The 13,397-nt window shown below is 48.7% G+C and overlaps 1 protein-coding gene across 1 annotated transcript in view; it reads right to left on the reverse strand.

Moving 5' to 3' along the window:
• kiaa1614 (KIAA1614 ortholog) overlaps positions 1–13,397 on the reverse strand; it is a 71,718-nt gene that overhangs the window by 40,503 nt on the left and 17,818 nt on the right. Inside the window, exons 3-5 of the mRNA XM_070888269.1 lie at positions 12,481–12,621; positions 8,705–10,419; positions 2,846–3,047 (exon numbers count right to left, since the gene is read on the reverse strand). Coding sequence (XP_070744370.1) covers positions 2,846–3,047; positions 8,705–10,419; positions 12,481–12,621 — 2,058 coding nt within the window. The remainder of the gene's footprint in view (positions 1–2,845; positions 3,048–8,704; positions 10,420–12,480; positions 12,622–13,397) is intronic.

The raw sequence follows: 13,397 nt of genomic DNA on the forward strand, positions 1-13,397 counted from the left end.
ATGGGAGCACCATCACCTCCAAGTCACACACCATCCTGACTTGGAAATATATCACCATTCCTTCATCGTTGCTGGTTTAAAATTCTGGAACTCCCTCTCTAACAGCACTGTGGGAGTTCCTTCACCACACGATCATAATATATACTCTCCACCCCACCCAAAACCATGTATTGTGTATTCTCCTGGAAGAGGTGAAAAACTGGATAAAAATCCAGGCCAATTTGGTGGAAAACATCAGCTAAATTCCTCTCCAACCACCCCTACCCGCTCCCCACCCCCTCCACTCAAAATGAGTCCAAGAGATCACATTGACCCTGATTTATAGCATAGGACAAACCTTTAGTACGAGGTGATCACTGCCCCAGCCTGAAACAGGTCCAGCTCTCACTTGAAAGAATTCAGCAAGTCTGCATCCACCACTCAAGAGGGCAGCTTGTTCCAGAGGTCTACTATTCTCTGGGAAAAGAACCACCTCCTGACATCTAACCTAGATCTGGCCTTACACAACTTAAATGTATGACCCTTGGTCCTACCTGACCTACTTAATGGGAACAAACTGACCACTCAAACACAATCTATCCCCTTCATTATTGTATAAAGCTCAGTCAGATCTTCTCCAAGTCTATGTATTTCTAAAGTGTAGAGTCTCAGCTCTTTTAGCCAATCTAAGATGCTTCATACTGGGAGTGAATCTAGTGGCCCTCCTCTGCACCCTTTCCAAAGCTTCATTATCACCCAGCATGTGAGGAGGCCAAAAGTGGACAGATTATTCTAACTGAGGCCTGACCAAAATCTTGCACAAGGACAAAAGAGTGTGCCTGCAGCACAGAGGGAGGCCATTCAGCCTATTGTGTCTGTGACAACTCTGAAAAATCTACCCAATTAGTCCCACTCCCCTGCTCTTTCCCCATAGGCCGGCAAATGTTTCCTTTTCAAGTATATAGCCTGTTCCCTTTTGAAAGTTATTACTGAATCTGCTTCCACCACCCTTTCCATTCCAGATCATAACAACTCGCTACGTGGAAGAATTCTCCTCATCGCCTCCCTGTTTTTCTTGGCAATTACTTTAAATTTGTGTTCTCTGATTATCGACCCTCCCGCCAGTGGAAACAGTGTCTCCCTATTTACTCTATCAAACCCCTTCATCATTTTGAACAACTCTATTAAATCTCTCCTTAACCTTCTCTGCTCTAAGGAGAACAATCCCAGCTTCTCTAGTCCCCCCACATAACTGAAGTACCTCACGGGAGGCTGTCTTGGTGTCCTATATTGAAAAAAGAAAGACTTTCACGACCTCAGAACGTCCCAAAGTGCTTTGCAGCCAAAAGTACATTAGATGTTTTGTCACTGTTGTAATGTAAGGAAACACAGCAGCCAATTTGCAAAATTCCACAAAGAACAATGAGATATATGACCAGATAATCATCTTTAGTGATGTTGGTTGAGGGATAGATATTGTCCAGGACTCTGGGGGATCTCCCCTGCTCTTCTTCAAATAGTACCATGGGATCATTTACATCCACCCGAGCAGGTGGAGTTTAATTACTCATCCGAAAGGCTCTGATAGTACAGGGAATGCTGCACTGGAGTGTCAGCTTGACAATGTGCTCAAGTCCCTGGAGTGGGGCTTGAACCCACAATCTTCTGACCCTAAGACAAGAGTGCGACCCACTGAGCCACAGCTGACCTAGTATCCTGAAGGTGGTCACTTTCATGGAGCTGTGTTTTCCATAGGCAATGGCTCCCTACAGTAACTCAGCCTTGTGTCTCACCGTTACCTGTCAGACCAGACAATGAGTGTCAGCTGTCTAAAGCCTGTTCCAGAGGTCCACCATTCTCTGGGAAAAGAACCACCTCCTGACATCTAACCTAGATCTGGCCACATATACAACTTAGATTTGGGAGCCCTGGGACCCCGCGAAAGAGCATTCTAGCTGAGTCCACTCCAGCCCAGGTGGGGCCACTGGACAGTGATCATGAACGGTAGCTGATTTATGTCTATTCCCTTCAGCCCCTCCTTCCGGCTAACCCAGGACCAATATTTTCGGGCCAGGTTCGGCTGCCTCAAAGTCCACCAAGGATCGAGCCTGAGGCCTACACATGTAGGGAGAAGTGACCAATTTGGTCACATAGGGTAGTGTAGTGGTTATGTTGCAAGACTAGTAATCCAGGAGCCTAGACTAATAATCTGGAGATCGTGAGTTCAAATCCCACCACGGCAGCTAGGGGTAATTTAAATTCAGTAAATTTAATTTAAAAACTAGTATCAGTAATGGTGACCATGAAACTACTAGATTGTGGTAAAAAAAACATCTGGTTCACTAATGTCCATTTAGGGAAGGAAATCTACCATTCTTACCCAGTTGGCCTGTATGTGACTCCAGATCCACAGCAATGTGGTTGACTCTTAACAGCCCTCTGAAATGGCCGTGCGAGCCACTCGTTTGACTGTGGGAGTACCTTCATCACACGGACTGCAGCGATTCAAGAAGGGGGCTCACCACCTTCTCGAGGGCAATTACGGGTGTGCAATAAATGCCGGCTTTGGCTGTGACGGTCACAAGTCTCAATAAAACCCCAGCCAGTTGGGTTCGGGGGATCTACGATGAGGCAGGTGATTGTGAGCCTGGTGGATGAATTAGTAATATGCAGTGTGATTGTTAAACCTTTTGCTAATAAACCAACTAGTTCTTAATAGCAATGTGTTAATTCTTAAGCAAAGAACCCATGAAGCAAATACATTATACTGGCCTTGCCAGCGACACCCACATCCCTTGATTGAATAAATACATTGTTTTTAAAATAATACATGAAGCTGCAGAGATTGAGGGGAGCTGAGACTCACGCTGGCACCCGGTGGCCCCCGGAAGGCCCGTCGGCCGGGCGATGGGTGGGCCTCTCTCCGCAGTGGTCCGGCCCAATCCCTGGCTCAGGAGGCCGTGCCGGACCACATTGCTCCCCGGGCTCCGGGGACATGACTGGGGCCGGCTGCTTCCGACCGGAAGTGGTATCCCGGGGCCGTGTCTTCACCATCGCAGGCCGCCTTTCTGTGAAAAAGAAGAGAGCATGACGACCCGCGACCAGAATCCCACGGGCTTTAATGTGTACAGAGTGGAGATACATCGCGAGCAACCGGACCAGAGGCTGCACGAAATGAAGTCTGGGCCGCACTTTACTTCCACCTCCCACTAGGGTACCCAACTCTACTTCGATGCGTGGACATTTCATCACATGACGGGGGAAACATGACAGGACTACGGGGATAGAGCAGGGGAGTGGGATTAGTTGGACAGCTTTACCAAAGAGCCAGGACAGGCACGATGGGCCCAATGGCCTCCTCCTCCTCCATCACTTCCTGCCGCCAATCCACCCTGCCCCCACACTCCCGCCATTGGTCGCCCAATTCGTCCATCCTCCCGGTGTCCCACCTTCCCAGCCAATCGGAAAGAAAACAGACTCTTCATTACCCCTGATTGGATGATCCTTGACGGTCTGTCAAACATCACTGTAATAGAGCTCCACCTAGTGGACTACTAATGTAATAACAACTACTGATGTATTAATAAAAGGTCATGCGGTAAGGTCACATGATCACAGTTCTTGTTAAGGAGCCATCTTGTAATGTGTGCTTGTTAGTGATGCCTTAAAGATATCACAATCACTTTTCTCCCATCTCTAATATTTTGTTAACTAATAAACAAAAGTGTAAGACAATACAATTCTTGTTAAAGCCCCGATGATTTTTCTCCTGGGTTTTTGCTCTGGACATTGATCTTCAATTCCTGGAGCCTCAGGGGCAATCCTGGAGGGTTGGCGACACATGTCAGCCACATCAGTGCGAGGATTTTAAAAGCAGATTTCTGGTAACTCAGGGATTCTTTTACAGAGAGCAATGAGGCAAAGCATCAGCAGATGCCCAGCAGCAATGTGAACTGTACCTCAGAGCCAAATGTAGGGCAGGGGGAGAAACTGAGGGATGTGCTGGGAATTTCTGTTTTTCACGCTGAATCGTTGCGGACACATTCACTCGGCAAGTAAGTGGGCAGAAGTTTCTCTGAAAGACCTCCCATGTGAAATGATGTGTAGCTGATCAGTGAACCTGGGACTCCTGCCAGCAATCTGTGCTGTGACTACATGAGTCCTAATTGCAACACATCATTTGTAATTTAGAGTAACATTAGCAACACTCCCTCAGACAAGCTGCTAATGAAGATTACACCTGCCACATCACTAAGTGTGTGCTGCTCAGATTCCAGAATCCGGTTAACCATCTCATTACAGAATGAGCTTGGTGGTTGGTTTTTATTTCAAAGACATCCTCCCTTTTTTATGAACTTACACGTCCATGTCAATGTTGAATGCCCCAGCCTCAATATCCTGGGGCATCAGCATTGACTGTAAACAACACTGGACCAGCCACATAAATACTTTGGCTATAAGAGCAGGTTCGAGGCTGGATATGCTGTGGCAAATGGCTCACCTCCTGACCACTGTTCCCTCAAAGGTGCGCAGCTACACACGAGGCTGGACAGTTGAAGTGGGGGAGGGACCCAATATATAATGGTCCGCAACGCAGGCCGAGCCGATTGCTAGTCTTGCGGCCTCCGAGCTGAATCAAATTGGAAATCAACAAAAGAGTTGGGGCAGCGGCGGACATGATGAGGGATTGGGAGACGTGTCGGTTGTGTGGCTCTGTAAGAAGTTCCACCTGCTGCAGGCAGAAGCTGTAGAGGAGTCACACACAGCTGCTCCCGTGATGATAAGGGCAACGTCTCCCTCCTTCTTCGACACCACAGTTCCGGGGCCGTGTCACAGAAACTCCGCGGGGGCAAATCGGAGCGGGGCCAGCTCAGTGCATCCAGCCGCCGCTATGGGGTTGGACGAAGCTTAAAAAATCGGTGGGCGAGATCGGTAGATAACCATGTGTGCCTCATCATATTAAACCTGTCGCAGGTTTGTGAATCGCCGAGTTTTACCTGCCACAGGTGATTAAGAATAGACTTTGTTGCTGTCAGACGGCAGTGACATGTTTTAGGAGAGGAAATGAGAACCGGGTTTGTGTGAACTTTCAGCCTGATAGTGAATCCGCTTTTTAATAATAAAATGATCCTGCTGCAGTTTGTGAGATCAGGCTTTCAATCATTAGGTGAGGCAAGGAAGCATTTTAGCACAGGGAAGAAGGGTGATTAACACAAATTTAACTTGATTTTATGAACTACCTTTTACTAAATGCAATATTGCACTGGGTTGGATTTATGGTTTTAGTCTTGTTGCTGATGAAAATTTAATAAAAACCTTAGTAACATAAAAAGTGGAGAAAATTGGAGCTTACTTTTGAAAATCCGAATTCTGGCGTCAGGTTTATATTTTTAGAAAAGTTGAGTCACCTCACTTTCTGGAGACAACCCAACGAACACATCTGCCTGCTGAAGAATTCAAACCGCCTGGGGGCAACAAAGGTTGCCTCTTGTATTGGATGGTAGAGTGAGTGTGGCAGCTAAAGGCACGGCCGTCAATGGTGGAGCTATCAAAGTCGGGAATATGCAAGAGGGCCGAATTGGAGCAGCGCAAAGATCTCGGAGAATTGTAGGCCCTGTTTCCTGTATGGTGCGATCTGCAAGGTCCCGCACACTTACATTCAAAGGCTGCATAGTGAGCTGGACAGCTGGAGCGGAGGGAGAGGCCCAATATACGATAGTCCTGAAATCTCAGTTTCTGTGACGGCCGTAAAATGTCAGAGTACATCGTAGTACCTTTGAAATGGCCCGCAGGTTCCAGAAATCGCACATGCACTTGCGCATATGCGAAACCCAGAATTTAAGGCCTGTCAATGTACGTGTTGACATGCAATCCCCGGGGTTCAGATAAAGCAATCGCTGGCGCAGATTTGGGCTATTTACCCAGCGACTGGACAGCAATGCCCACGCAAGTCTTAAAACAACAACTTGTATTTATATAGCTCCTTTAACATCCCAAGGTGCTTCATTGGAATATTATGCGATTAAAAATTTGACTTCGAGCCGCAGAAGAAGAAATTATGGTAGATGACCAAAAAAGCTTGGTCAAAGAGGTAGGTTTTTAAGGAGCGTCTTGAAGGAGGAAAGAGACGTAGAGAGGTGGAGAGGTTTAGGCAGCAAGTTCCAGAGCTTGGGGTCCAGGCAACAGAAGGCACGGCCACCAATGGTTGAGCGATTATAATCAGGGATGCTCAAGAGGGCAGAATTCGAGGAGCACAGACATCTCGGGTTGTGGGGCTGGAGGAGATTACAGAGATAGGGAGGGACCGAGGCCATGGAGGGATTTGAAAATAAGGATGATGCAAGCAGCGGTAGGGCAATTTCTGGGCCCGGCCCGAGAATCCTCGCTGGGCATTGTTTGTGCCCTCAGTCCCGATCTGAATTGGGACAGCATTTGCTAAGATCCAGCGGGTGGTGTCTCGGGATTGTGTCGGTAACTCCTTTCCGTATAGTCCATTCCCAGGGGCTGAGCAGTGGCCGCACTTTGGAACAACACGGGTGGAGGCGCAGCACGTGTACAATGACCACTGGAAGGAGGCAGAAGCAAACCATTTGTAGGCCTCTGGTGAAACAAAAATATGAGAATTTTTTTATAATTTGGAAAATTGTTTAAAACTGGAAAGAAATACGGGAAAATGATGTTGAATATCCTGCGGTAAATTCCAGTTAAATTTGGCCAGGTGTTGTCCCTGTTTTGAAAGAGTTTGTCAGGTTTATTTAAATCATGTGAGAGAGGGGAAACATTTGTACCTCAGTCAGTGAGAGGCGGAGGGAACGGCAGCAGAAAAAGGAAACAACATCTCCAAAACTGATCCCAACTCATCGCCAAGGCTGGGGGTCGATAACCTCACCGCCTGCTTAGGAAGTTTAACCACTTTGTTCACTTTCTCATTTGAGCTCCATTTGGAATTAGAATTTATTTTATTATTATTTTGTTGTATGTTTAACGACAGCATTGAAGAGGGAAAGAAAAACCTGGAGCAACTTCTTCTTTCAGAGCTGCAGTGAGAATTGAAAGGATTTAAAGATTTTTAATTAACTTTTCACAAAGGACGAGTGTTAAAAACCCTTTTTTTTTTTTAAAACCCCTAAGTTTCAAATATGATTTTGGAAGAAACAAGCAAAAATCAATTTTCCTCTCATCTAAAATTTGCCCACAGACGAAAAGGTTGCTCTCAAAGGAATGCGAGGCCTACTCAGTACAAATTAGAGGGAACAGTGCTCCTGGATGAGGGTAGCTCCAACAACTCTCAACAAGCTCGACACCATCCAGAACAAAGCAGCCCACTTGATCGGCACCCCATCCACCACCTTAAACATTCACTCCTTCCACTACCAGCACACCGTGGCTGCAGTGTGTACCATATACAAGATGCACTGCAGTAACTTGCCAAGGCTTCTTCGGCAGCATCTCCCAAACCCGCGACCTCTGCCGCCTAGGACAAGGGCAGCAGGCGCATGGGAACACCACCACCTCTAGGTTCCCCTCCAAGTTACACACCATCCTGAATTGAGAGTATATTGCCATTCCTTCATCGTCGCTGGGCCACAATCCTAGAACTCCCTCCCTTACAAAACTGTGGGAGCACCTTCACCACATGGACTGCAGTGGTTCAAGGCAGCAGCTCACTACCACCTTCTCCAAGGCAATTAGGGATGAACAATAAACCCAGCACTGCCCACAACCCGAGAATTAATAAAGAAAAAAGCATCAAATATTGATATTGATTTCATATCCAGCCAAGACGAGATCATCTACATGTCGCAAAAATAAAACTAGACCCAGCACAGATCCTGGGTTATATCGTACTCCAGTCTGAACAACCATTTACAATTTAAAGGGGGTGCAGGAACAGAGACACCTGGGGGTGTACGTACACAAATCTTTGAAGGTGGCAGGACAAGTTAAGAAGGCTGTTTTAAAAAAAAACATACGGGTTCCTTGGCTTTGATAAATAGAGGAATAGAGCACAAAAGCAAGGAAGAATTGTTAAACCTTTTTAAAACACTGATTCGGCCACCAGCTGCAGTATTGTGTTCAATTCTGGGAACAGAAAGAATGTCAAGGCCTTGGCGAGGGTGCAGAAGAGATTTATCAGAATGTACCAGGAATAAGGGACTTCAGTTATGTGGAGTGACTGGAGGAGCTGGGGTTGTTCTTAGAGCAGAGAAGGGGATTGGGAGGGAGTGTTCTGGCGGTGATTGGGCAGGTCGAGGCCGCAATGAGGGAAAGGGACACTCCTGCTCCTCCCAGCTCTACATTCAGATAAGTATATATTAAATGTTTACCTTGCTGGTTGCGGCCTCCTCCCATCCCTTTCAGACCCGTCGGCTAGGCTGCATGTAGACCTGATTATCCTGATTGTGGCTGGCACTGGCTGTCTCAGGGCAACCCAATATAGCAGAGGGGGGCCTCAAACTGGAGTTAGGTCCTTTGCCAATGCAAATAAAGGCCCTAATTCCTGTTTCAGGCACTGGCCCGAGACACACATTGTTTGGCCTACACCAATATGGTGGGCAGGGCACTTCAGGTTTGTAATGAGTGTACGCTTCCTACCCACTATATTCGAGGATCAGGAGGCCATTCAGCAGCCCCAAAAATCAAATTGCTAGGCCATGAGCTCCATACAGTTATTGCACTGAGTGACAAGGAGGGACAAGGTAGTCGATATTAATTTGCTGCTTACCCATTTTGTCGTTCTGCTTTTCAGTGTCCTGCTCAGATGAGGAGACAGTCTCAGGACTTGGACCTGTAAGACAGTTCGGGTTCTTGGCGAGTTCATTGGACTCATGGTGCTCAGAGGGCAATGCCTCACCATTTGGGTCGATGAATTGATTGGGAGCCCGTGAACTCTCTGAACTTTGACTGGCTCCACTGGTCACTGTATTCCTCGGCAGCCGGACGGCAGGACAGATGGGAGAGTGAGCAGGAGGGCCTGAAGAGTGCAAGGCATGAACATGGCCATCTGGCAGCTGTAGGTCGGGGACACCGGCACTGCGCTGAGATTGAAGAGAAGAAGCTTCTAGAACAGCTTGGGAATCGGACAGTCTTTCATCGCTCCGCTGTGGATCTAAATGAATGAGCCGATACTGAGGAGACGACGGAGATTGTAAGATGGCGCTCTCCCTGTTCTGCTCAGAGCTTTGACCTGACGTTGGGGCTGGATTCAGCGGAGTGTGTCGTTGCTCAGAGACGGGGGTCACTTGCGTAAGCCGCCCCGTGCTCAGACTTGCTATGTGACTGTGCTTTGACACCGGCGCACTGCCCACTAGTTTGGAATTGGCGGAGCGCCTGCACTTTGGACTGCTGCCGGCGGGCCCCCGCTCTCTTTGGCACTGAGTGGGTTGGACGCAGTCTCTTCCTCTGTCGATGGTTTTCCTTCTAGCCTTCGATTTCCAATCAGTCGCACTGTTTACTGGTTCTGTGATGACCCTGCTGTCCCCAGTGCATGTCCTTGGCTGATCTTTGCCTTTGGCGTTCAGTTCAATGCTCCCCGCGGTCCTCGCGTTGCTCCCTGATACTATGGCATAGCAGTACGCTGAGACCTTAGCACCTCTACTATCATTCATCTCTACAGTACTGTCTTGGAAAGGAGCGCCAGTATCGGCCAAAGACACGTCATCAATGGAAGTGACCTCCCCAATGTAAGTTTCCTTGATGGGCTCAACTCTGAACCTGTGCTGTGAAGGGAGAACCCAGCACGGTATGACTCTGGGAGGCAACGAGACCACATCTGGAGCCTCCGCAGTCAGGTTGGTCTTGACTCCCATCGCAGTATCTAGGGGATGTTCCTGCCGGTTGGGCGTGTAAGGTTCCCTGCCTTGGGGGACAATGCTATCATCTGGAAATTCATAAGAAGGAGGGTCAAGGCGGCTGGCTTTGGAATCCAGAATGATGTAAGAGCCACAGCAGCTGCATTTCCCATCAATGCAGATTGCAGTATTGATGTGTGGGCCCCTGGCCTGGTCATGTGGTCTTTCTTCAGCCTCGCCATTGGTAATTGGGTTCGCCCCGCTTCTCCAGCCCCAGGTCCCCAGCGCGTTTCTATTGTTACAGCAAGGTTTGCTGGTGTCCCCCGAGTCAGCCTTCAGTGCGCACTCCTTGCTGGGAAACCCGTAGACTGGAAGACCAGGCTTTGGGATCAATCCTCTCAGGCCGCGGCAAAGTGAGGGCTCGAGGCCACACTTCCTGCGCAGTTGGTGGCGGACTTCGGCCTCCTGGGTAGACTCGTCCTCAAACCTCACCTGGCTCGGGGATTGGCTCCGCTTCTTGCGTGGTCCGCAGCGCGACTCGCCGCTGGAGGAGTCGCTGAGGTTGCCGCTATGGTGGGTGTTGGAATATAGTCCGTCTCTGAAGAATGGGCCTTTCTTTAGTGAAGTGGTGCCATCGCCACTGGTTTCCCTGCAGAGCGAGGAGAAACAAGACGTTATTTTAACAGGCTGCAACTTTACAAAACTTTTCCAGCTTGTTGCTACCTCTGTTCTCACCCCGGAGGGGCAGCAACGGCGGCAGTAAGCTCTTCTGGGCAGATGGCCAGCTTCCAGCGGGGTTTTCGGTGCCGGTTTCGGCAGGGCACGGAGCATTACTGCCCGTAAGAGGCGAGCCGGTGTGCAACGCCACTGGTTGTGACACCGGCTCGATTTTTGGCTTCCACCCGATCCGTAGAACGACGTGCTGGGACCGCCTGTTAAAGCGGGCGGTCGAGCTGCGGCGGCTGCAGTGAGGTAAGTAAAGTCCACCTCAGGTAAGTGTGATTGTTTTTAATTGCGATTTACGTAGTGGTGGTGTGGGCTATGTATTGGGAATTTTTTTGGTGGTGCTTTTTTTTCAGGGTTTTTTTTCTACCCAGGTTTCTCTCAGCACTCCGAGGCCGACTGTTTAGCTCGGGATTTTCCATGCTCAGCCGGCCTAGTGCCCTAACAGAGGTGTACAACGCCTCCCTTAGTGCTCCACCCCACACTCGGGGCCCAATCTTGCTGACTGAGGCGCAAACTGTTCTTGGCGCAAACTTTACCGCCCCACCGCCATTACCGCCCTGAAATGAGCAGAGCCAAAAATCCAGCCCCAAGAGGCCAACCCGCTGAATGCCGATGGGTGACATAATGTGGGCATTTACCCACAAAGCAGCAGTACATCGCTTCTCAAGGTACCCCACGTCAAGTTCCTCACTCTCTCCTGGACAGTCCAGGATCAACTGAGACTCGGCATTTCCCTAATGGAAGGATGAATCAATAGCGAGGGTATTATTGTCTACGTTAGCCGTGGCTCAGTGGGTAGCACTTTACCCTCAGAGTCAGAAGGTTTATGGTTTCAAGTCCTACTTCAGAGAATTGAGCACTAAATCTAGGCTTGACACTCCTAGCGCTGTGCTAAGGAAGTGCAGCACTGTCTTACAAATGAGACGTTAAACTGAGACCCCGTCTAACCTCTCAGGTGGACGTAAAAGTTCCTACAGCACTATTTCAAAGATGAGTTCTCCCCGGAGTCCTGGCCAAAATGTGTCCCTCAACCAACTTCACTGAAAAAAACATGATCTGGAAGTTTGTGGGATCTTCTGTGCACTAATCGGCTCCTGCTTTTTCCTACATTGCAACAGTGACTACACTCCAATACTTTACTTCAAAGAAAGGTGGGGGATTTCAAAAGATAAAAATGGAGTGCCCGACAGCAGGAGTATAATTCATTTTTAGCCCATACAAGGTGAAGTTAAACCAGTCAATCATTCACTGATTCAAAGGGGATTCCTGGTTGCCACACACTTGCAACCAATTGCATCGCTCGACATTCAGTCCAGTACTGACAGAAAATCAGTACACAGACCCACAGGACTGAACCCTGCTACTGCGGAATATCCTTCAAAGCATTTTTTTTTATAGTCTTCTTTCCTCCATTTAAAGATGAGCTAGTTTGAAAGTAGGCTCCTATTTCTGCCAGTGGCATCATTTTACAGGTCACAACATGGAAGTAGGCCATTAAGCCCATCCCGTTCGTGTCGATGTTTACCCTCCGTACAGCTGGGGGAGTCCAGAACAAGGGGTCATAACCTTCGTGGGTGATGTCAGGAAGCACTTATTCACACAAAGGGGAGTGGAAATCTGGAACTCTCTCCACAAAGAGCTGTTGAGGCTGGGGGGTGGGCAATTGAATATTTCGAAACTGAGATTGATAGGTTTTTGTTAGGCAAGGGTAACAAGGGTTACGGAACCCAGACGGGACGATGGAGTTAAGATACAGATCAGCCATGATCCAATTGAATGGCGGAACAGGCTCAAGGGGCTCAATGACCTTCTCCTGTTCCTAAGTGAATATACCACAGATTATTCAGATTTAGCTTGCAGTTAACTTTAGGCACACTGATGTTGTAATCTTACTGGGGGTCCCCTGTTAAGCTTCAGGTCTGTTCCTCTGTTGCAGGGTTTGTAGTGTTGATTGTTGTTGAAGCAAGCTATGAGTGGCACTTACAGAGGGCTCCTCTCTACGGGCAGAATGCTGTGGTCGGCCTTGAGCGGACTGGCTCGGGCCTTCATTCGAGCTCTCTCCAGCAGTCGCTTCGCCTGCTCGTGCCTGGGACTCAGTGGCAGCTGGCTGGAGGACACAAAGGCTCTGTCGGGTAGATTAGGAACACACGGTGATTAGCAGAGTTAACGAGGCAGCACACGCGCGCACGCACGCACACACAGTCCTGACAAACCTTTGTGTTACCGGTGCGAGAGAGCCAAAGAAAGGATCGGGCGGGCCTCACCTTGGAGAAACCGAAGGATGATTTAATTGGGAATAATGCTTATTTATTCAAATAAAGAAAGCAGGACGGTCAAAGAAAACAAGCTCACAGGCAGCACAACACTTCACTGATCCGGGCCACAGGCTGCAGGAAGTTTTTTATCACACTGGCTGCTTTCTATTGGCCGGCCCTTTAACAATCCGGCACTTCACTAATTCAGGCTCCATCGGCCCTCACTGATTTCTCTGTGAGACGGAATGGGCTGGACTGACGAGTGGAGGCGCACGAGGGGTTTGCTTTTCACCGAGCCCCCTCCGCCTGGGGGGGAAGCTGACGGGATCAGGTCAGATGCCCGATTTACATCCCTGACTGACTACAACAGCGAGTAAAACCGGATTGGGAGGCTAGAATTACCCCACAGTCTGAAGTGAACATTAGCAGAGTTCAGGGCCCACTGACACTCAGTCCTGGCTTAAACTTGGCCCACTGACACCCTGTCGTGGCTAAGGTTTGGCCTCACTGATACGGACATATGAAAATGTAGGACAGGAAAAGACCACCTAGTCCATCAAGCTTGTCCCATGCTCTTATTGTGCAATTTCTGCACAGCTGGGAGAGGCAAAAACACACAAAGAAAAGCGACCAAACTAGTTACAGG

This window comes from Pristiophorus japonicus, chromosome 8 (assembly GCF_044704955.1).
Source record: "Pristiophorus japonicus isolate sPriJap1 chromosome 8, sPriJap1.hap1, whole genome shotgun sequence".
Classification (NCBI taxonomy): Eukaryota; Metazoa; Chordata; class Chondrichthyes; family Pristiophoridae; genus Pristiophorus; species Pristiophorus japonicus.